The 20,250-nt window shown below is 50.1% G+C and overlaps 2 protein-coding genes across 4 annotated transcripts in view; both read left to right on the top strand.

The window, feature by feature from the left end:
- The first annotated feature begins 644 nt into the window (after nucleotides 1–644).
- The window catches only part of LOC111768996 (granzyme B-like), a 51,063-nt gene continuing 31,457 nt past the window's right edge, over nucleotides 645–20,250 (top strand). Inside the window, exons 1-5 of one of the 2 annotated variants that reach the window (XM_070273706.1) lie at nucleotides 645–862; nucleotides 1,933–2,080; nucleotides 2,611–2,746; nucleotides 2,951–3,211; nucleotides 3,827–4,067. In XM_070273706.1, coding sequence (XP_070129807.1) covers nucleotides 808–862; nucleotides 1,933–2,080; nucleotides 2,611–2,746; nucleotides 2,951–3,211; nucleotides 3,827–3,970 — 744 coding nt within the window. In that variant the 5' untranslated portion in view covers nucleotides 645–807 and the 3' untranslated portion in view covers nucleotides 3,971–4,067. Of the gene's footprint in view, nucleotides 863–1,932; nucleotides 2,081–2,610; nucleotides 2,747–2,950; nucleotides 3,212–3,826; nucleotides 4,068–20,250 lie in introns of those variants that run through there. The other variant, XM_023623185.2, reaches the window with a different exon arrangement.
- Nucleotides 10,886–19,643, top strand: LOC100146634 (granzyme H). 2 transcript variants are annotated; one of them, XM_070273676.1, is made up of 5 exons: nucleotides 10,886–11,562; nucleotides 11,636–16,364; nucleotides 17,502–17,649; nucleotides 18,176–18,311; nucleotides 19,419–19,643. In XM_070273676.1, the coding sequence occupies exons 2-5, from the start codon at nucleotides 16,310–16,312 to the stop codon at nucleotides 19,560–19,562; spliced, it is 483 nt and encodes a 160-aa protein (XP_070129777.1). In that variant the 5' UTR covers nucleotides 10,886–11,562; nucleotides 11,636–16,309; the 3' UTR covers nucleotides 19,563–19,643. The 2 variants fall into 2 exon arrangements, with proteins under 2 accessions (XP_070129777.1, XP_001915648.3); XM_001915613.5 differs by lacking the exon at nucleotides 10,886–11,562 and adding an exon at nucleotides 18,516–18,773 and having other exon boundaries at nucleotides 13,251–16,364.

Below are 20,250 nucleotides of genomic sequence, written 5' to 3'. Positions count from 1 at the left end.
GACCTAGGCTGAAGTCAATTAGTGAGTTCAATTCCTAGGGTAATAGGGATTTGTTAATTTAGGCCAATAAAGGTCAAGTGCAGGACTTGTATTAAAAACATGGACAAGAGAGATGGACTCTATCACTCTGAGCATTTGTAACTTAAAAAGAGACGCTAAAAATCCCATAGGAAGGAAGCTGTGATGATGAATGGGTTGCTACATGGATTTGGTAGATGGTGGCCATGCTTTCTTCTCATCTTGTGCATCCCTCTACTACGGCTCTTCCCATGCTGTGCTCTGATGACTGATGTTTCTGTCTCCTCCACAAGACAGACAGCTCTCTAAGGGAAGGAGACACATCTCCACTATGTTTGGTCATAGCACAGAGAAGGGCCAAAACACACATCTGCTGAAGAAATCCTGATGGACTTAGCAACATGGAAATGAGGTATTGGTGGTTCTATCACTGGGGAATCAGGTTTCTGGGGCTCCAGTACCTCTACTTGTCGATACCACAGCACACGGTCTCCACTTTGTACCCTTGGGTTCCTGCTCTAGGCTGGATCAAGTGATCCGCCCTGAGTCATCCACTGTGGGTTCTCATGTGGTCACTGCATGATTCTCACACCACCACCCAGAGGATGTCATCAGGCAGAAGGAGTAGGGGCGGGGAAGGTTTCATAGAAAGCCATCTCTGATGAAGCACCACACACCACAGAGGGCCTTGAGGGCACTGATCCCATCTGTACATCCTTCCTCTCCTCGGGGCTAAAAGAGCAAGGAGGAAGCACCAGCCTCCCTGACCTGAGCAACCTTCCTGGAAAGATGCAGCCTCTCCTGCTCCTGCTGGCCTTTTTACTGTCCCCTGGGGCAGAGGCAGGTGAGTGACCACCCCCACCCTCAGATGCCCAACCCCTCCCCCCAAACACAGTGGGCACACATCTCCTGCCCCTTCTGCACATCCCTGATCCATCCATCCACCAGCAACATTCTGAATCCCAGCTCCCATCCCAACTCAGAATCCCATGTATGACGCTGGATAAATTACCAGCAGGAACCGCAGGGCAGAAGGCTGCTCTCAAGAAGAGCCAGTGGGTGCTATTCCCTCCCTAGGCCCTACGTTTGCCATCTGCAAAGTGGAACTTAACTGGAAGTGCATGGCAGAGGGAGGGAAACTGGAAAAGAGAAAATAATCAATTCCCCTGCACAGGGCAGAGTGGGCCTGGCCTCCAGGTCTGGGATGACACAGATGCTCCCCTCAGCGTCTGCTTAGGAGAGAAGTCTAGAGCTCGGCAGACCCCGGAGTTGGTGGGACCACTGTCCCCAGAGGACTGCTGATGCCTTGCTCAGTCCCAAGGCCCTTCAGTCCCTTCTCCAACTCTGCTTTTCTTCCCAGGCCTTTAGCAGCTCCCTTCTTTCCAGGATGGAGCCGCTGTTTGCAGACCTGAACTTCTCTGCTTTCCAGAATCCCACAAGCACTGGCCCTACAAACTCTCCTTCAGGCCCATCGGGGGCCATTCCATCATGCAGACAACAAACAGTTTTTGGGCACCCACTATGTGTCAGGCCATGGGAAACAGGCTATGACAACATCTAGGTCCCTAAACTTAAGTCCTGGCCACTGGAAAGCAGCACTATCCCAGACATCACAGGACAACAGGGCCTTAGAAAGGCTCTTGAAACAAAGCAAAGTCAGGAGAGGAATTCTCAGGAGTCTCTAGACCTCACTGTCCCTAGGACGCATATGCTCACCTCCAATTATCTGTGGAGGACAGATTCACAGGCCAAGCCTGCTCCTCCTCCTTTTCCTAGAGGGGAAGCCCCACCCAAGCCCCTCTCAACTCCAGGCCATCTTGGGCTCCCAGATGCCCAGCAGTCCTGAGCCGTCAAGGTGACACATGCCTGGTGGACTCACTGGGAGTGCACAAGTAAACAAGACTTTTCCTTCAGGGGAGATCATCGGGGGACATGAGGCCTGGCCCCACTCTCGACCCTACATGGCATTGGTTCAATTTCTGTTTGAAGAGATACTGCACAGTTGTGGTGGTGTCCTCGTGCGACACGACATCGTTCTGACGGCAGCTCACTGCTGGGGAAGGTGAGGGGCCGCAGGAAACTGACACCTCCTAAGACCGCTACAGGGACACCTGTCCTCTGCCCAAGGGCTGCAGCCCAATGGAGCTCCCCCTGGTTCCTGATTACTCAAGGCCATGAGAGCTCATGAGAGGAGCCATCTGAGAGCATGACTGGGTGATGGAAAGTGAGAATAGAACAGGTAAGCTTGGGAGTCAGAGGGTCAGAGGTGAGAGCAAGTGGCCGAGTTGAGCAGAGAGACCACACTGGCCAAATGAAGCAGCTGGGGAGGATGAAAGCATGCATTAGTGTCAAAATGCAAACTCAGAGTATTTTCACAATATTACTTGAGGGCTAGAGAAAGCATCCAGGAAACCTAACCTCAATGTCATTGAGAAGCACAGGGGACAATCACTCAGTTCCCAGTCCTCCACTTATGTCTATTTCCCCTAGCTGCAGCCCTGCCCTGCCCCATGTCACCCTCCCTTCATGGCTCCAGGGCTCGATCTCTTTTGATTCCATGCACCCCACCACCTCACTCTACTTTCTATGCAGATTAATGAATGTCACCCTTGGGGCCCACAACATCCGGAAGCAGGAGAAGACCCAGCAAGTCATCACTGTGAGACAAGCCATCCGCCACCCAGACTATAATCTTAAGAACCTCTCCAATGACATCATGTTACTAAAGGTAGGGAGCCTCCCCACTGCTCTTGCTGTCCTGGGTCCAGATGGCTTCCCCTCCCACTGGAACCTGTCCCTCCACTCCTTCTCGTCCAGGCCTCCTGACTAGTCCCAGTGGCTCAGGGGAGAGGGAAGTCAGTGCAGGCCCATCGCGCTGTCCAGGCCCAGGAGGCCAGTGGCTGAGCTGGAATTTCTTGCCTCTTCTCATCAGCTGGAGAGAAGGGCCAAGCTGTCTGCAGCTGTGTGGCCCCTCAGCCTGCCCAGGGGCAAGACCCAGGTGAGGCCCGGAGAGGTGTGCAGTGTGGCCGGCTGGGGGCAACTTGCCCCAAAGGGCAGGTTCCCAGACACACTGCAGGAGGTGGAACTGACTGTGCAGCAGGATGAGGTGTGCGAATCCTACTTCCGCAATTATTACAACAGTACCACTCAGCTGTGTGTAGGGGACCCGAAGGTTAAGAAGTCTTCCTTTCAGGTGAGACTGGGTGTCCGCCTAGCTTGGCTGTGGGGAGATGGGTGTTTTGGGTCCTACAGATCCAAGCAGTGGGGACTCCTTCACTCCCCAGACTCTGATCTTTCTCCCAAGAAGAGAAGGGGGGAGCAGCCAGAGTGGGGAGTCACAGGCCTTCTGGGAACCTGCCAGGGGCCTGAGATGCACCCAGACATGATGTTCCATCCGGAAGATGAATTTGCAACACTCTGCCCCACGCCGGGCACAGGTGTTAGAAAACTGCTCCCTGGGTGTGCAGCAGTCAAACCAGGTGGCTCCTCAGAGCTGGCTCCCATCTTGGTTAAATGGCTTACCTTCCGTGCTGAGTGTCATCCTCACCTGCCTGCTTTCCTGTCCTTAAACATTAGACCAAAGCACAGTCCCACAGTGCCCTCATGGAAGAGGATGTGGGAGCTGGAGGAGAAGAGGGAGCTGCCCCCTGAGTGAAATGAAGCCGTGACAATGTCCAGGGTCAGGACTGGGCAGCTGAGGGGCCCACAGGGGCCTGGCCAGGTGGCCTTCACTGAGAGGGCACTTGCGATGCAGGTGGGCAGCACCAGGGGGAGCACGGCCTCAGTCCTCCCCACTCTATGTCCACAGGGCGACTCTGGGGGCCCTCTCATCTGTGAGAACGGTCTCCAGGGCATTGTCTCCTATGGACTGGATAACGGGAGTCCTCCACGGGCCTTCACCAAAGTCTCGAGTTTCCTGCCCTGGATAAAGAAAACCATGAAAAGCCTCTAAGTGTGGGAACCAGCCCACCAGCTCTGGAGCTGATCCAGAAACAACCCAGCAACTAAATAAATGTCTCTTAGCTGAGCGGGAAGGGCTGGTTTCTTGTTAATTCACTGACCCTCATTCACAGGCACCTCCTCTGTCCTTAGAAGGCCAATGGCACAAATTTGCTGTTTTCTGATTCCTCCTCTTCCCCCTCCGTACACCACCTCTCCCAAACCTCATGCAAAGCTGTTACCCACCTCTTCTGACCCACACCTTTCTCTGGGCCTGCCCTTCTGCCAGGGCTGCAGCTGAGCACCATCAGGAGAAAACATGAACCTCTCTGGTCCTGGGGCTCAGGGTGAACTTCTTGCCTCCTTCCCTGTGTTATATGGCAGAGAGGAAGGGGGATGACACCATGGGTCCTGAACACCAAACAGGCAAGCTTGAGGCTGCAGCTCAACGCCATAGCCCCCACACTGGGAAGGGGAGGGGCTGCCTGAGAGGAGATTTCTCTCCCACAGCCAGAGAGCAGATGTGGAGTGGGGGTGGGTCTCTGGAGAAGCTCCTCGTTCTCACCCAGCCTGAGTTTCCTCCCTGCCCTCCTGTGACCTTGGGGCCCAGCTTGCCCTCCAGTCTCCTGGCTGCCCCTTCTTCTCCATCCCTGCTTTCCACTGAGAGTTCTCAGAGTCCACCAATTCCTGTCCCCTCCAGAAACCCTGATCTGAGCTGGCCCCTTCCTTCTAGCCATCCTGCCTAGGAGACCCAGAGCTCCATGCGGTTCCGGCAGGGCCTCTCCCCTGAGATGGCAGCCCAGCTCATGCCCTGGCAGAGAGTGACACAAGGGCCAGGCTTGTGCTGGCAACAGGCAGGGTCCATGGAGGACACAGCAGGCAGGCTGTCTCTCCAGAGCCCCTGCCCCATCTCTCACCTGGCACGGTCAGCTCAACCCATCACATCCAGCCCAGTGTTCCCCGAAGTGCTCAGGATGCATTGGCCACCTGGACACTTGATAGCCAGAGTCCCTTTCAGCCTGTCCCTCTTACTCACTACTGGCCTCTAGGCTAAGACTCCTCACTGGCCACCTAGTCTGTCTCAGCCTTTTGAGTTAGCCCTACCCTCTCTGCAGTAGGACGGGAAAGCACCATTTTTCCATCAATAAACAAACACACACTGATTTAGCTCCTAAGTGCACAGCACTGGGGATCCACAATGGACCTAATACAGACTCTGTCATCTGAACCCGAGAGACACTGACAATGAGAGTTTCACCCAAATCATGTACCTCTCTCTCCCTCCTCACATGAGCCCACATGGCCTAGATCGCCGTGGGAAATCCACAGGAACAAAGCACTTGTGTTCTGTTTCTATTGCTGGTCACAATCCGTGTGAGCGTGAGCACGAGTGACTCTAGAACAGCAGGTCGTGGGATTTGGAAATGACATCAGTCATTTAGTTTCTAGGGGTGAAGTCACCACACTCTGTCCACTGGAGCATCAACTTCACCACCTAGAGGAGAGGGCAGCCCGAAGGGAGGGAGAAGGGCAGCGAGGCCAGCCTTACTTCATTTGCATATAAGTAGCAGGTAGGAGTGTCATTGCACAGATTAAGATGGTAGGAAAAACTGTATTACGTAGTTGCTGGAAGGCAACTAGAGTCAGACTCTAAACACCCATCCAACTGGACTGGCAGGAAACCTGATCCCTGTGGTTACTGTACCTCCTGCCTGCGCAGAATCAAACCAGAATCAGAGAGGTTCACATGGTCTGGAAAACTGAAGAAAGGCCTCTCTTCTTAGGGCCACCGTGGTTACTGCTGCATCCACAGTTTCCAGACCACCCAGATTTTTCGACTTGAAGAGGTTTTTGGTTTGGAACCCACATATAGAGTATGTGATCCTTTGCTGAATGAGGATCTCCCTGTGTTGGGCTCAGCTCAGGAAACACTCCCAGCAACCATCTCTCCAAGGGCTTGCTGCTCATATGGGGCACGACCTGGGAGCTGAGCATACGTTCCAGCTCGGAGCTCCTGCTCCAAACACACAGAACTACCCTCTCACCACAAGGGGTATGTACTCTGGGATCATGTAACCCACATAGGCACTGCCCTTCCCTCCTTGTTGTGCACAAACCAGGCAACAACACGATCTCTTCATGACTGCGGGCACTTTCACAAGGGCTGAGCAGTGAGGACTCATAGCTTCTGATCTGGAGCTGAAAAAATATCCCTGCGTCTAAGACATACTACGAACCTGGCACCTTTATGGAAAAGACAAAAAGGAAAATGTCTAAAACAAAACAAAAACAATATCTGAAAGATTGCCCTGCCACATGCATGTTTAGTTTCACTGTAACATGTACTTTGAGGAAATGGTTCTGTGGTTTGGATACAAGTTTGAGGACCCTGCTGTGCGTCTTCCTCCTGTGAGAGATGAGGGGGGACACAGTCTCAGGAGGGGGCAGTGGCCGACTGAAGGCACCACAGAGTTAGAACAGAGCCTGGACTGAGCCCAGGAGCCCTGACAGCCAGGACAGCAAGAGCCCTGACATGTTGTCTAACCCCTGCCCCGTGATGACTTCCTGGCATCCCTGAACAAGAGCTGAGCTTCTGCTCAGACCCCTCCCTGGAAAGGAAACCTCTGGGCTGCTGTGCAGCCATTCTGTGACAAGGATTCCAACACCTCGCTTGGTGAGCTGAAGTCTGCTCAGGGGCACATTTGGATGGGGGTGGGTGATCACCCTAATCATGCTGATTCCTTCAAATCTCCTTTGTCTGTGGAAGTGTCCTCTGCCCACCCCTGTCTTTGAGGAAATGATCCTTTTATTCCTCAAAAAACTGTGTAATGAAAATTTATGTATAAAAATAAACAAAATGTCTCTGGAATGACCTCAAGGAAATGCCTCTACTCACCAAACCTGCTCCCATCTACCCTCCATTCCTCCAGACCCACAAGAAGAGCCGGCTCCCAGGATGGCAGGAAGAGAACCGCCAGGCCAGCTCCTGGGGGAGAGAGGCCCAAAGGAATGTGAGATCTTGCTAATTTCTTTTGGTAACGTGTCTTGGGATGGCTCTGCCTTCCTGCCCACCACCGTACTTCTGCCGGTTCCCGCTTTGTGGACTTACAGAACTCACAGGGTTGATTTCCTGTCTTGTTATCCCACACAGCACTGCTTTTGTCCGACAAACACATTTCACCATAAAAGAAGTACACCAACGGGTTCCTTTTCATCATAGGCCTATTGCTAGACAACATTCCTCATCCACAGATTCAGGAAGCTCAGTGAACCTCGGGGAGGGCAAAGGAATCCACATGTAAGCATATAACAGTCAAACTGGTAGAAACCAAAGATAGGGACCCGCCCAGCAGTGCAGTGGTTCAGTTTGTGCACTCCGCTTCGGTGGCCCTGAGTTTGCTGGTTTGGACCCCAGGCGTGGACCTACACACCACTCATGAATCCACGCTTTGGCAGGCATCCCACAGACAAAAAACGGAGAAGGATGGACACAGATGTCAAGTCAGGCCCAATCTTCTTCAGAAAAAAAAGAAAACAAAGATGAAGACAAAAGGCTGAAAGTGGACAGAGAGAAAAGCAATATACATTGCTTTAAGAGAAACAACAATAAGAGTAACAATAAGCTCTCATCAGAAATGATGGAAGTCTGAACATATTGTTGAAAAATGAAGGCAAAGTAAAGACATTTTCAGGAAAACAAAGTGATGAGAATTTGTTGCCACCGGACCTGCACTGCAAGAAAGACTAAAAGCAGTTACTCAGGCTGAAGGGAAATGATCCCCATCGTAGGCAGGAAGGACAAAAGAGAAATAAAAGTGTAAATGTGATGAAATATAAAAGACTTTGTATACATTTCTTTCAAAGATTAATGACTATTAAGGCAAAAATGTTTTAGGATTTATGGAATATTGTAGCAAATTGTATGACAAAAATAACTCAAAGGGTGGGAGGAAGGATAAATGGAAATATTTTATTGCAATTATCTTATATGAAGTGGTATAACATTAATTCAAAGGAGACTGTGATGTGTGAAAGAGCCATATTGCAATCCTACAAAACACACTAAAATACTATATAGAGATGTAACCAAAAGCCGATAAAGAAGACAAAAAGAGATACAACAAAAGAAGGCAGGAAAAGCGGGACACAGGAACAAAAAGTTTATCACACAAATAGAAATCAAATAGCAATGTGATATTCTTCAACCTAACCCTATCAGTGGTTGCATTAAATGTAAGCAGATTAAACACTCCAACTAAAGGGCAGAGATTGTCAGTCTGGATAAAAACTGCAAGACCAATTTTGTGCTGTTTAGAGGAGACACTCAAATATAAAGACGTGGATAGGGTGAGAGTAAAATTATGGAAGAAAAAATAAAGACATGTCCTGCAACACCAATCCAAAGAAAACAGCCTTGCACATGGAGTGTGCTCTTTAATTTTAGAATTTTTGGCCACCTATGAGATAAAATAGAGTGTCTTCATAGAATTATTATTCGACTTTTTCCCATATTTTATTTCCATTTCTCTTAATCTGAGTGAACTAAGACTTCATTATGTTTTAATTATATTTTACTGTGAACTGTCTTGTCTTTTGCCCATTCTTCTATCAGGTCTTAGTCTTTTTCTTTTGAATTTTCAGATTTCTTTATATATTAGGTAGATTAGGTCTTTAATTTGGTATATGTTGCATTAGTTTTTTTCCAAGTTTGCTGTCTGTATTTTGCATTTGCTTACACTGCTTTTTGACATACAAATTAAAAAAGTTTTTATTTATATATCAAAGTTTATTTATCAATCTTTTCTTTCAATGTTTCTAGATTTAGAGTCATTGCTAGAAAGGCTTTGCCCTTTCTAAGTTTATAAAGAAATTTACCCATGTTTATTTCTAGTGTATGTATGGTATTATTTTGTATATTTGAATCTCTTATCTATTTGGAGTTTATTCTGGTGGTATACGTGAAATGTGACTCCAACTTCATCTCTTAGAAAATCACTGTCTACTTGATCCAATATCATTTGTTAAAAAGTCCGTCATTTCCCCAATGATCTGAAATGCCCCCTTATGAAAAACTACATTTCCATATGTACTTGGGAATGTTTCTGGATTTTCTGTTCTGTCTGATTGGTCTCTGTCTTTTGATGAGTCAGAGCCACACTGCAGGAAAGAAGTTTTATAAGATGTTTTTAATATCTGACAAGGTTAATCCTCTCCATTACTAGTCCTTTTTCTTTTTGTCACAATTTTCCTAGCTAATCTTCCTTGCTTATTTTCCAGGTAAATTTAGAAATGTCTAGAACTTGTGCAACATTAGGAAAAAGATTTTATATTTTCATAGGAATCACATTAAATGTATATATTACTTTGGGAAGAAATTCGACCTTTTTGACTTAGATCTGTCCTAACTGAGAACTAAGCCTAGCTTTCTATAACTCAGGTCTATTTTTGTGTTTTTAGGAGTATTTAAAAGTTTTCCTCGAACATAATTTTCACAATTCGGGTTAAGCTTTTCCTAGCATCCTGGTATTTTGGTTGCTACTAACAGATTTTCTTTTCAGTTATATCTTCAAACTGATGGTTGTTTGTATATGAGAAAGCTATGGATTTCATCCTAATTTAAAAACAATCTCAAGCTTACAGAGAAGCTGCAAGTACAATACAAAGAACTTTTGTTTTCTTGAGCCATTAAAGAGTAAAGTCACTGACAGGGCTCTCTGTCACTTCCCAAATACTTTAGTGTGTGATTCCTACAAACAAGGACACTCTTCTATAACCACAATCCAGGCATCAAACCCAGGAAACTAACACTGATACCATCAATACCATCCAATCTTTAGACATCTAATCATTTGCCCTACTATGTTTACTAATTGGATTAATCCACACAGATTTCTATAACAAATCTCCCACATCCCCATCGTCCCCTATGTGGGTCCCCTCCTTGCTCTATGGAGGCACTGACACTTCACATCAGCAGCCCCTTCGTGCCAAAGCCCACCTCACCCTAATCAGCCTGCTCTGACAAATTGCAACAGCCTGCCCTATGTAGAGGCCCCTGTCTCCTCACTTGAGCTTCAATACCACCTACTAGGCCAGCCCCTAGTGTGAACACCCTGCTCACCCCACTTCAGCATCCACTCCCTGCACTGGGCTGCCATCCTCACCTCACAGGTAGTCTGACACCCCAAGCTGTGCTGCCCAGTGCAGGGTGTCTGAGCCAATGTGAGGTGAGGAGGCTGTCCACATAGTAGAGAGGCCTGACGTGAGCACCTTCTCCACCCCACAATGCCAAGACTTGGACACCTCGCTCTGGTCCACTGTGGTTCTCCTGCCACAGTCACCACTGAGATTGTGCTCTGTTTCTTTAACTAAGGTTCTATCGCTTTTTAAGAGGATTGGGATCAACCTGTTTAGAACCAACAGTATTTTCAATTCCATGACTCACCCCTCTTTTTCCATCATGGGGAGATAATCAACATAACTCATTTAGAGAATGGTACCAGGATATCAGAAATGTCCTTCTCTGGGCAGTGGTGTGAGAATACTGCTTTGCCTCCCTGGCATCTGTTCCCATTTCATGAGGTATCAGTAATTCATTAAGGAGGATAGCTTTGGGGAGAATCAACACTCTTCCATTCTCAGGACCCAGGATTTGGAGAAAGCAGACTCCAGCCAGTCAAAGGCTGTGACCTGGGCTTAGACAGATCAGAGCCTCTGACCAACTCTACAGGCACCTAGAGTAGCATGACAGATTATGCTTTGCTGGGACAGCCTCTGTATATCTCCCATCCCACAGGCTCTTCTTACAAGACTGCAACACTCCTCCCACTCACAGGCAGGGTCTATGCCCTTTCCTATTTAACTGGGGCCAGGGATGCCTTTTGATTGCCCCAAGCAGTGAAATAGGGTAGAATGGATGCATTATGACATCAAAGTCTAAGAAATAAAAAGAAGACAGCTTCTGCCTGGCTCGCCTTTGGGAGACACTCAATCTGGGGAAGCCAAGCATCACGTTGCGAGGAAGATTTGATAATCCCATGAACAGAGACTACTTGAGAGGCTCTCATGTAGAGGAAGGGACGTGCCGAGCAGACAGCCAGCACCAACCACTGGGCACATGTGAGCGAGCCTTCAAGTTTCTGAAGGTTTCAAATTCTGGCCTCCAGGCTTCAAGCCTCGCCTGACTCCAGGGGGTGCAAAGGGGAGCTGTCCACACTAAAACCTAACCAAAACGCAGATTTGTGGGCAAAATCAGTGTGGTTTGTTCTTTTAAACCACTCAATCTTTAGTAACTGGAACAAGCCCTCTTCAGCAATACTCCCACTCCATGTGTAAATGCCTCTAACCATGGCTTACACCAGCATTATCTGATCACTGCTGGCTTTGGCTTTCTATCAGAAGCAAGGAATCTCATCTCAATGCCCCCAAGTCTCATCCAGAAAGGGGCTTCCATAATGATCATCCTCAATAATGACGTCCAAAGAGAGCCAAGGAAATGAAGATAGCGTTGGATCTATCATCACAGGTTGCTGGGGCTCAGGGACCTGCTACTGGTTGATCAACATCCCCAACCATCCTGAGAGCAGCCAGCAGTTCCTGATTTCTGTGAGTATGGTCAGCACTGAGACAACAGGTACGAGTGCTTGTGTGGTGACTGATAAGCTCTTGCTCCATTCAGGCCCGAGGACTTGATCAGACAGCAGTGTGAGGCATTCAGAGGGAATCTTATATGATAAAGGCCACAACACTGAAGAGACACTTGGAGTTAGATGACAAGGAGGAAGCATCAGCAGCTGTGACCTGGGCAGCCTTCCTGGGGATATGTGGCCACTGCCACTCCTGGTGGCGTGTCTTCTGTCCCACAGGGGAGAGTCAGGTGAGTGACTATCCCCAGTAACAGAGGCCCAGCATCATCCTGCACTGGCTCAGCCCTGCTCAGACGCTGCACTCAGACACATCCTAGTGCTGGTCCATCCAAGGAACTTTCTGAACTCCAGGTCCAAACTCCCTCAAACACCAGCAAAGCTGCTGCATAATGAAAACTCAGCAGGAATGGCAGGGCGGAACGCTGTTCCCCACAAGGGCCAGTGGGTGCTGTTCCTCCCCAGGCCCTACCCTTGTCATCTGGAAAGCGGGTTCTTTTACAAAGGCCTCTGGAAGGAGGCTGGAAGATGGGAATGAGAAACAATTAATTCCCCAGGAAAGGGCAGCTTGAAGGAAGCGGCTGGCTTCTGAAATCAAAATAGGGCCCACAAGCTTTCTAACTCAGTGACCTAAAATCTATCCTCCAAATCCACTCCCCTCTCCAAACTTTGTCACTCTCATGCCACCCAGGAAAGAAGCTAAGGACTCAGTTGATCCCAGAGCTGGCGGCATCCCAGTTCCCTTAACACTGATGTTCAGCTGGATCACTCTCAAGGTCTCTCTGGTAATTTTTCAGTCGATGGGCACAGCAGCTTTAGCAGCTCCATCTTGCCTGCTGCTCAGAACCCCACCAGGACTATCCCAAGCTACCCTCCTCAGAGGCTAACTGGGAGCCGTTCCTTTGGGCAGAAAAGACATTTACTGGGTACCTACGACCTGTCAGGCTCAAGCAGATGCAAAGCAAACACAGCCCAGCATCTTGAGCTCATGTTCTGAATATTACAGACCAGCAGCCCAGTGAGGTCTGGAAAAGAAGAGCAGGGAGAGGACCCAGAGAACGTCAGGGAAAGGATTTTCCAGGATTCAGCAGGCCTCCATCATTTGTTCCAAACACCATTCCTGTCTGCCACATATGAGACTACAGCAGGAATTAAGGACGAAGGCTGCTCTTCTCCTTGTCAAAGAGAGAATTTGAGTCTGGAGGGTCACTAGGCAAGCCAGGTTTGCCACCGCAGGAACCTGCAGGGCCCCCTTCTTGGTTGCTTCTGGCTACTACAGACCCCACTATCTGCCACCCCAAGTCCTTCCCACCCTGCTCTCCTTTGTCCCATCTCCCTGGTCAAGCCTGTGACTGCATGAGCACAGCAAGCAGAGTAGAATTCTTCTTTCAGGGAAAATCATCCCAGGCTATGAGGCTAATACTTATTCTTGTCCGAATCTGGCATTTCTTCTGATCCAGACTCCAGAGAAAAGACAAAACTGTGAGAGTTTCCTCGTGTGTAAGGACTTTGTGCTGACAGCAGCCACTCGCTGCTGAGGAAGGTGAGGAGAAGCATGTGGCCCCACCCTTCTGGCGACACTTCACAGAGAACTGCCTTCTCAGGGGCTGCAGACCTGGACCACCTAGTAACAATGAAGAACCCTTCAAAGGACAGGCAAGCTTTGGGGAGAAAGGGACAGGTCAGTGCAAGAGGCCGGTGGAAGAGACGGGCTGGTCAAAGGCGGCATCGGGAGGAGGCTGAGGTTATGCTCTGAAGCCCAGAGTGCACAAGGGAGAAATTCACAGTTTTGCTTAGACACAGGCAAGCTCTGCATCTGACTGAGAACCCAGACATTGATCAGGAGCCTCCACTCAGTACGGAATGCCAAGAAGCAGAGGACACGGGGATGCTCAGCCCAAGGGCCCCACCCCTGTAATTCCTCCCCACTCTAGTCCTGCCGTGTCCCAAGCCGTCCTGCCTCCTTTGTGGCTCCTGGGGTGCATCTCCTGTGACTGCACGTCCCACTCTGCTCTGTGCAGCTTAACCCACTTCTCCCTGAGGCTCCACAACATCCAGGAGCAGGAGAGGACCCAGCAGGTCATCCCTGTGAGAGGAGCCATCCCCCACCCAGACTACAAGCTTAAGACTACAAACCTAAGAATTTCTCCAAGGACATTGTGTCACTAAGGGTAGGGCACATTCTCCAATGATTCTTGAACACTTTAATCCTGAGGTTTTGCATCCCCCACAACCTCATTCCTGTCCCTCCTTCTCGGTATGACCCCTACACTTGTCTCAGGGCTGTGGAGAAGGCAACCCCATGACAGTCCCCGGAGGCTTTGTGAATTCCTTTCCTCTGCCCTGAGCTTGAAGAGGACGGCCAACCTGACTGCCTCTGTGAGCCCCCTCAGGCTGCCCAGGGGGAGAGAGCTAGCAAAGCCAGGGACGATGTGCAGTGTGGCTGACTGGGAGCGCCGTGGTGGGAAGACTCCCTCGGCCATAAAACTGCGAGAGGTAGAGCTTGATATCCAAAGGGATGAGCAAAGCATCTCTCACTACAAAGGCCATTACAACACCGTCACCCAGATATGTGTGGGGGACCCAACAAAGAGTAAGACTCTTTTTAAGGTGAGATCCCCAGCACTATCCACGCCCAGCCTGGGGTACAGCCAAGCTTGAGAAGATCTGAGACAGAGGGAACTAGCTATATCCTTATGTACTCAGCCTTGTCACCAAGTCAGTCTGGTGTCCTGTCACCCTGCAGGGATAGGAGCCTGTCACACAGCCGCTTATAGGCAAAGTCTACCTGGAGGAGGAGAAGAAGGGAATTGTCAGGGCCAGGCTGGGGCTCCAGAAGCAAAGAGGGGCACAAAGGCTTTCCTGGCCCACATCTCACTCCCAGTCCCCAAATAGAGACCACTTAACCTCAGGGCATAAGGGAGGGGAGGAGCAGGAGAAGGCCCAGTCCAGCCCCTCCTCCCCTGCCCACAGCGGGAGCCCAGTGGCTCCCTTGTGAGAAACAAGGTAGCTCAGGACATTGTCTCTTTTGGAAAAAAGAAGGGGAAACCTCCACCTGTCCACACCAGGACCTCGAGCTCTCTACCCTGGGGAAAACTGCCTCCAGGATTGATCCATCCATCTTCTCTGGGCCAGAAGCCAGAAATGCACTGGGTAGAGGAGGATGGAGGGGAGGCTGCCAGGGACTCACTAAACTTCCATCTTTAGAGTGGAAATCATTAATTCTTTCTTTATTCACCAACATGTCCTCTAGCCTATATTAGATTGAATAAATTTGTCAACAATCTCTAAATCTTGTCTATAAGAATGGATTGAGAAAAGTAAACTCATTTTTAAAATATCCACATTAGAGAAGGCTGGACTAGAAAGAAGTAGTCTCCTCAACGTTTGCCATTGATGAGTGTGCTTCAACTATAGGAAAAAGTTTACTGGGTAGAAAAGTAACACATGTTCATAGTAGAAAGACAGTTAAAGGAAGAACAGACAAATAAGAAGGTTAAAATTCCCGAGAATTTCACCACTCCGAGATCATCATCATTAGTGCTTAAGCACGTTGGCGTCCCCTCTTTTTCTGTGCCTTCATAACCTTCCATTGCTTTAACAGAATTGGCATTGGGCTGTTTAGAATTCATAATCTCTTCTTTTCCAATACTCCCTCATCTGTCATCATTCTGGAGAGGATGTTGGGATAACCTGTTGGCAAATACTTCTGTTAGGCCCAGGCACATCAGAGCCATGATTCACTGGACCCGGGACAGAGAGTACTTAATGGATAGTAATTATTAGGTTGATCGGCATCCATTTCCCCATCATCTTTCACAGTAACCAGAATTTCTCAAGGGCAACTCCCTTCTCAGAAAATAGATACTCTGATTGGGGAGGAACAATCCCCCGTTCAGGTCCAGGGGTGCTCAATGACTCAAGAATAAACCATTTAGGCATTCAATTCTGATGGACTCAATGATGGTTTGTTTTGGTCCCATGAATATCAAGTCCAGGATTTTATTCAAGACTGTGGGATAAAGGAAGCTCTCTTTGTCACAGAATATTTACATTTAAAGAGGGGATTCTAAATATTCCAAAATACAAGGCTGGACTTGTGGGCAGAGAGGCAGTGATGTTACCTCTCTCGGGGGGTCTGTGTGTGTCCAGCTCTACATGCCCCTCAGGCAGGTCCAGACTATCTCCCACCACCAAGCAGACCCCCACCACAGCCCCAACTGTCCTACTCTCTAACCACAGATTCTCAGTCTACTCAAGGTGATCGCCATCTTCTCAAGGGCAGGAGACATCTGACTCATTTCCTTGGAGCAAGCTTCCTAAATAGCTATTCATGAATTCATCAGTATGGAAAAAGAGCCAAGAGCTGAGAAATGGAGACAATCTAGATTCAGTCACCGAGGGGCTTCTGGGGTCCAGCTCCTCTGCTGGCTGCAGCACAGGCTTCACATTCTTGTTCTTTCTTCTTGATTTCACCTTGTGACTCAGCACTGGGAGTGCAAGTGTGGTTGGTGACAATGCTACTGTCACCTAGCCCAAGCCAGAGAACTTCAACAAACCACCTTGCAGATGACACACAAAAACCAGAAGAGCACCGCTGTAGGAGGTCTGTGAGGTCTTGAGCCACCACTCCTGCCTTGCCCTTGCGGACTGTGTGTCTGGAAAGAAGTAACACCAGCAGCTGTGACTTCGGCAGACCTTCAGGAAAGATGCAGCCACTCCTGCTTTTGTTAGTGTTTCTTCTGCCTCCTGAGGCTGGGACAGGTGAGTGACCATCCCCATTCCAGAAACCCCAGCCCATCTCACAAAACCCTCTGGACTCCTCAGCCTTCTGCCCAGTATAGTCAGGGATTTTCTTCGGTTGGAACCCAAGAACTTTTTAGATGCTAGCCTCTAGCCCAAACCTACACTAACAAGTCTGATGCTGCATGGACACTCAAAAAGGATGGCAGGAAGGAAGGCTGTTCACTAGAAGGTTTAGTGTGTAAGCCTCTCGCTTATCACCTGGGAAGTGGGTTGTTCATAGAAAGGCATTTGGCAGAGGATGGGAAGCTACAAATGACAAGTAGTTAAAATCCTTCACTCCAACCCAAGAAAGGGCAGCTCAGAAAAATCGGGTGTGGTAATGAGAGTTGTCCTGGACCCAGCTTAAGATTCAGTTTCATTTCCTGGAAACTTCACCCCCTCACCCCTGCCAAGGAGAAAAGCCCAGGGAGCAGCTGATCTCTGAAGCCGCTGGATCACTGCATGCAGGGCGCCCCATTGCCATGGCTCTGCTGCGGTCCTGGGCAGCACATTTTCAGCCCCACCTCCCCCTGCTGTCTCAGACCTTTGGCTGCTCCACACAGTGTCCCCTCTCCAGGCCAATGGCCTTCAATCTCACCAGCACGATTCCCACCAAACCTCAGCAGAAAGCTAAGTGAAGGACATTTATTCATGCAGCCACAAAAGGTTTACTGAGATCCTAGGATGGGTTAGACCCTCGGACATGAGGATCGTAGAAAATCCAGCACCATAAGCTCACGGACAGATTATTAGAAACGGGCACCAGTTGAGACATTAGCAGAGGCTCAGCAGGCTTGGGAGACTCACTGAGACAGAAGGCGTAGCAGAACCCTGTCCACGATCCGCTGGGCTCCACCATCATGAAGACAGCTCTGATCTCCTCCAAGCATGGTCTGAAGTAGGACAGGGACAACAAGCACTGTCCTCCCTTTTCTAACAGGAGGTTCTGTGGCTTCACATTCAGAAAAGGTTATTCTCCTACTAGGAGAACCTGGGAGGACTCTCCCTGGTGGCAGCAGGTCACTATAGACCCCACCCTCAATCACCACCTTCCAGAGACTTCCCTCCTGACCACACCCGCTCCCAGAAAGCCCATCTTTGAGCCTTTTCTTTCAGAGGACATCATCGGAGGACAGGAGGCCAAGCCCCACTCCCGCCCCTACATGGTGTTTGTTCAGTTTCTGCGGGGGAAAAAAATGAAGACGTGTGGCGGTGTCCTCGTGCAAGAGGACTTTGTTCTGACTGCTGCTCACTGCCGGGGAAGGTGAGGGGCTGCAGACAACTGACACCTCCTGAGACCCCCTACAGGGACCTCTGCCCAGGGGCTGCAGCCCAGGGGAGCTCTCCTGGATACTGGTAACTCAGGGCCATGACAGGTCTTGAGAGGAGCCATCTGAGAGCAAGGCTGGGTGATGGAAAGTGAGAAATAGGAGAGGTAAGCTTTGGGGTCAGAGGGTCTGAAGTGAGAGCAAGTGGCTGAGTTGAGAAGAGAGGCCACACTGGCCACATGAAGCAGCTGTGGAGGATAAAAGCATGCATTAGGTTCAAAATGTAAACTCAGAGTATTTTCCCAATATTACTCGAGGGCTAGAGAAAGCATCCAGGAAACGTACCCTCAATGTCATTGAGAAGCACAGGGGACACAGTCACTCAGTGCCCAGTCCTCCACTTGTTTCGATTTCCACTGACTGCAGCCCTGCCCTACAGCCTGTCACCCTCCCTTTCTGGCTCCAGGGTTCGATCTCTTTTGATTCCATGCACCCCACCACCTCACTCTACTTTCTACACAGATTAATCAATGTCATTCTTGGAGCCCACAACATCCGGAAGCAGGAGAAGACCCAGCAAGTCATCACTGTGAGACAAGCCATCCGCCACCCAGACTATAAACGTAAGGAGTTCTCCAATGACATCATGTTACTAAAGGTAAGGGAACCTCCCTGCTGCTCTTGCTGTCCTGGGTCCAGATTGCTTCCCCTCCCATGGTACCTGTCCTTTCCCTGCTTCCTATCCTGTCTGCCTGACTATTCCCGGTGGCTCAGGAGAGAGGGAAGTCAGTGCAGCCCCATCACACTGTCCGGGCCCAGGAGGCCAGTGGCTGAGCTGGACTTTCTTGACTCTTCTCATCAGCTGGAGAGAGAGGCCAAGCTGACTGCAGCTGTGAGGACCCTCAGCCTGCCCTGGGGCACAGCCCAGGTGAGGCCCGGAGAGCTGTGCAGTGTGGCCGGCTGGGGGAGAGTCACCCCAAATGGCAGAGTGTCAAACACTCTGCAGGAGGTGGAGCTGACCGTGCAGCAGGACCGGGTGTGCGAATCCTACTTACGCAATTACAACAGTAACACGCAGTTGTGCGTGGGGGACCCAAAGGAAGAGAAGTCTTCCTTTAAGGTGAGGCAGGGAATCTGCCTAGGTCAGCTTTGGGGAGAGGGGTGTTTCGGGACCTGGAGACCCAGGCAATAGGGACTCCTTCACCCCCTAGACTCTGATCTTTCATCTGGGAAGAGAAGAGGGGAGCAGCCAGAGTGGGGAGTCACAGGCCTTCTGGGAACCTACCAGGGGCCTGAGATGCACCCAGACATGATGTTCCATCCGGAAGGTGAATTTGCAACACTCTGCCCCACGCCGGGCACAGGTGTTAGAAAACTGCTCCCTGGGTGTGCAGCAGTCAAACCAGGTGGCTCCTCAGAGCTGGCTCCCATCTTGGTTAAATGGCTCATCCTCCATGCTGAGTGTCAGCCTCACCTGCCTGCTTCCATGTCCTTAAATGGTAGACTGAAGCAGAGTCCCACAGCGCCCTCATGGGAGAGGATCTGGGACCTGGGGGAGGAGAGGGAGCCACCCCCTGAGTGAAATGAAGCTGGGACAATGTCCAGGATCAGGACTGGGCAGCTGAGGGACCCACAGGGACCTGCCCTGCTCTCTGATCTCCCACATGGAGGCAACCCAGGCGGCCTTCACTGAGAGGGCATTTAGGATGCAGGTGGGCAGGAGCCGCGAAGCAGAGGCTCAGTCCTCCCTGCTTTCTCTCTACAGGGGGACTCCGGGGGCCCTCTTGTGTGTGAGAACGTGATCCAAGGCCTTGTCTCCTATGGACGAAGAGACGGGACTCCTCCACAGGCCTTCACGAAAGTCTCGAGTTTCCTGCCCTGGATAAAGGAAACCATGAAAAAGCTCTAAATCTGGGAACCAGCCAATCTTCTCTGGAGCTGATCCAGAAACACCCAGAAACTAAATAAATGTCTCTGAGCTGAGCAGGAAGGGCTGGTTTCTTGTTTATTCACTGACCCTCATTCACAGGCACCTACTCTGTGCTTAGAAGGCCAGTGACACAAATCTGCTGTTTCCTGCTTCCTCCTCCCACAACCACCTCCCCCAAACCTCAAGCAAAGCTGTTCCCCAGCTCCTTCTGACCCACACCTTTCTCTGGATCTGCCCTTCTGCCAGGGCTGCAGCTGAGCACCATCAGGAGAAAACATGAACCTCTCTGGTCGTGGGCTCAGGGTGAACTTCTTACCTACTTCCCTGTGTTATACAGCAGAGAGGAAGGGGGATGACATCATGGGTCCCGGACACCAAGCCGGCAAGCCTGGGGCTGAAGCTCAATTGCTTAGGCACCCACAACGGGGAGAGGAGAGGCTGCCTGAGTAGGAGCTTTGTCCCCCACAGCCAGGGAGCTGATGCAGAGTCAGGGTGGGTCTCTGGAGAAGCTCCTCCTTCTCACCCAGCCTGAGTTTCCTCCCTGCCCTCCTGTAATCTTGGGGTCCAGCTTGGCCTCCAGTCTCCTGGCTGTCCCTTCTCCATCCCTGCTTTCCACGGAGAGTTCTCAGAGTCTGCCAACTCCTGTCCCCTCCAGACAAGCCTGATC

This window comes from Equus caballus, chromosome 1 (assembly GCF_041296265.1).
Source record: "Equus caballus isolate H_3958 breed thoroughbred chromosome 1, TB-T2T, whole genome shotgun sequence".
Lineage (NCBI taxonomy): Eukaryota > Metazoa > Chordata > Mammalia > Perissodactyla > Equidae > Equus > Equus caballus.
This window is presented reverse-complemented; position numbering and strand designations above follow the sequence as displayed.

Bases quoted from the DNA above. Each gene is read 5' to 3' on its own strand.
- LOC100146634 (XM_001915613.5), top strand. From the start codon at position 16,310: ATGCAGCCACTCCTGCTTTTGTTAGTGTTTCTTCTGCCTCCTGAGGCT. The intron at 16,365-17,501 runs GTGAGTGACCAT...CTTTTCTTTCAG, and splicing joins GCCTCCTGAGGCTGGGACAG to AGGACATCATCGGAGGACAG. The intron at 18,774-19,418 runs GTGAGGCAGGGA...TTCTCTCTACAG, and splicing joins AAGAGAAGTCTTCCTTTAAG to GGGGACTCCGGGGGCCCTCT.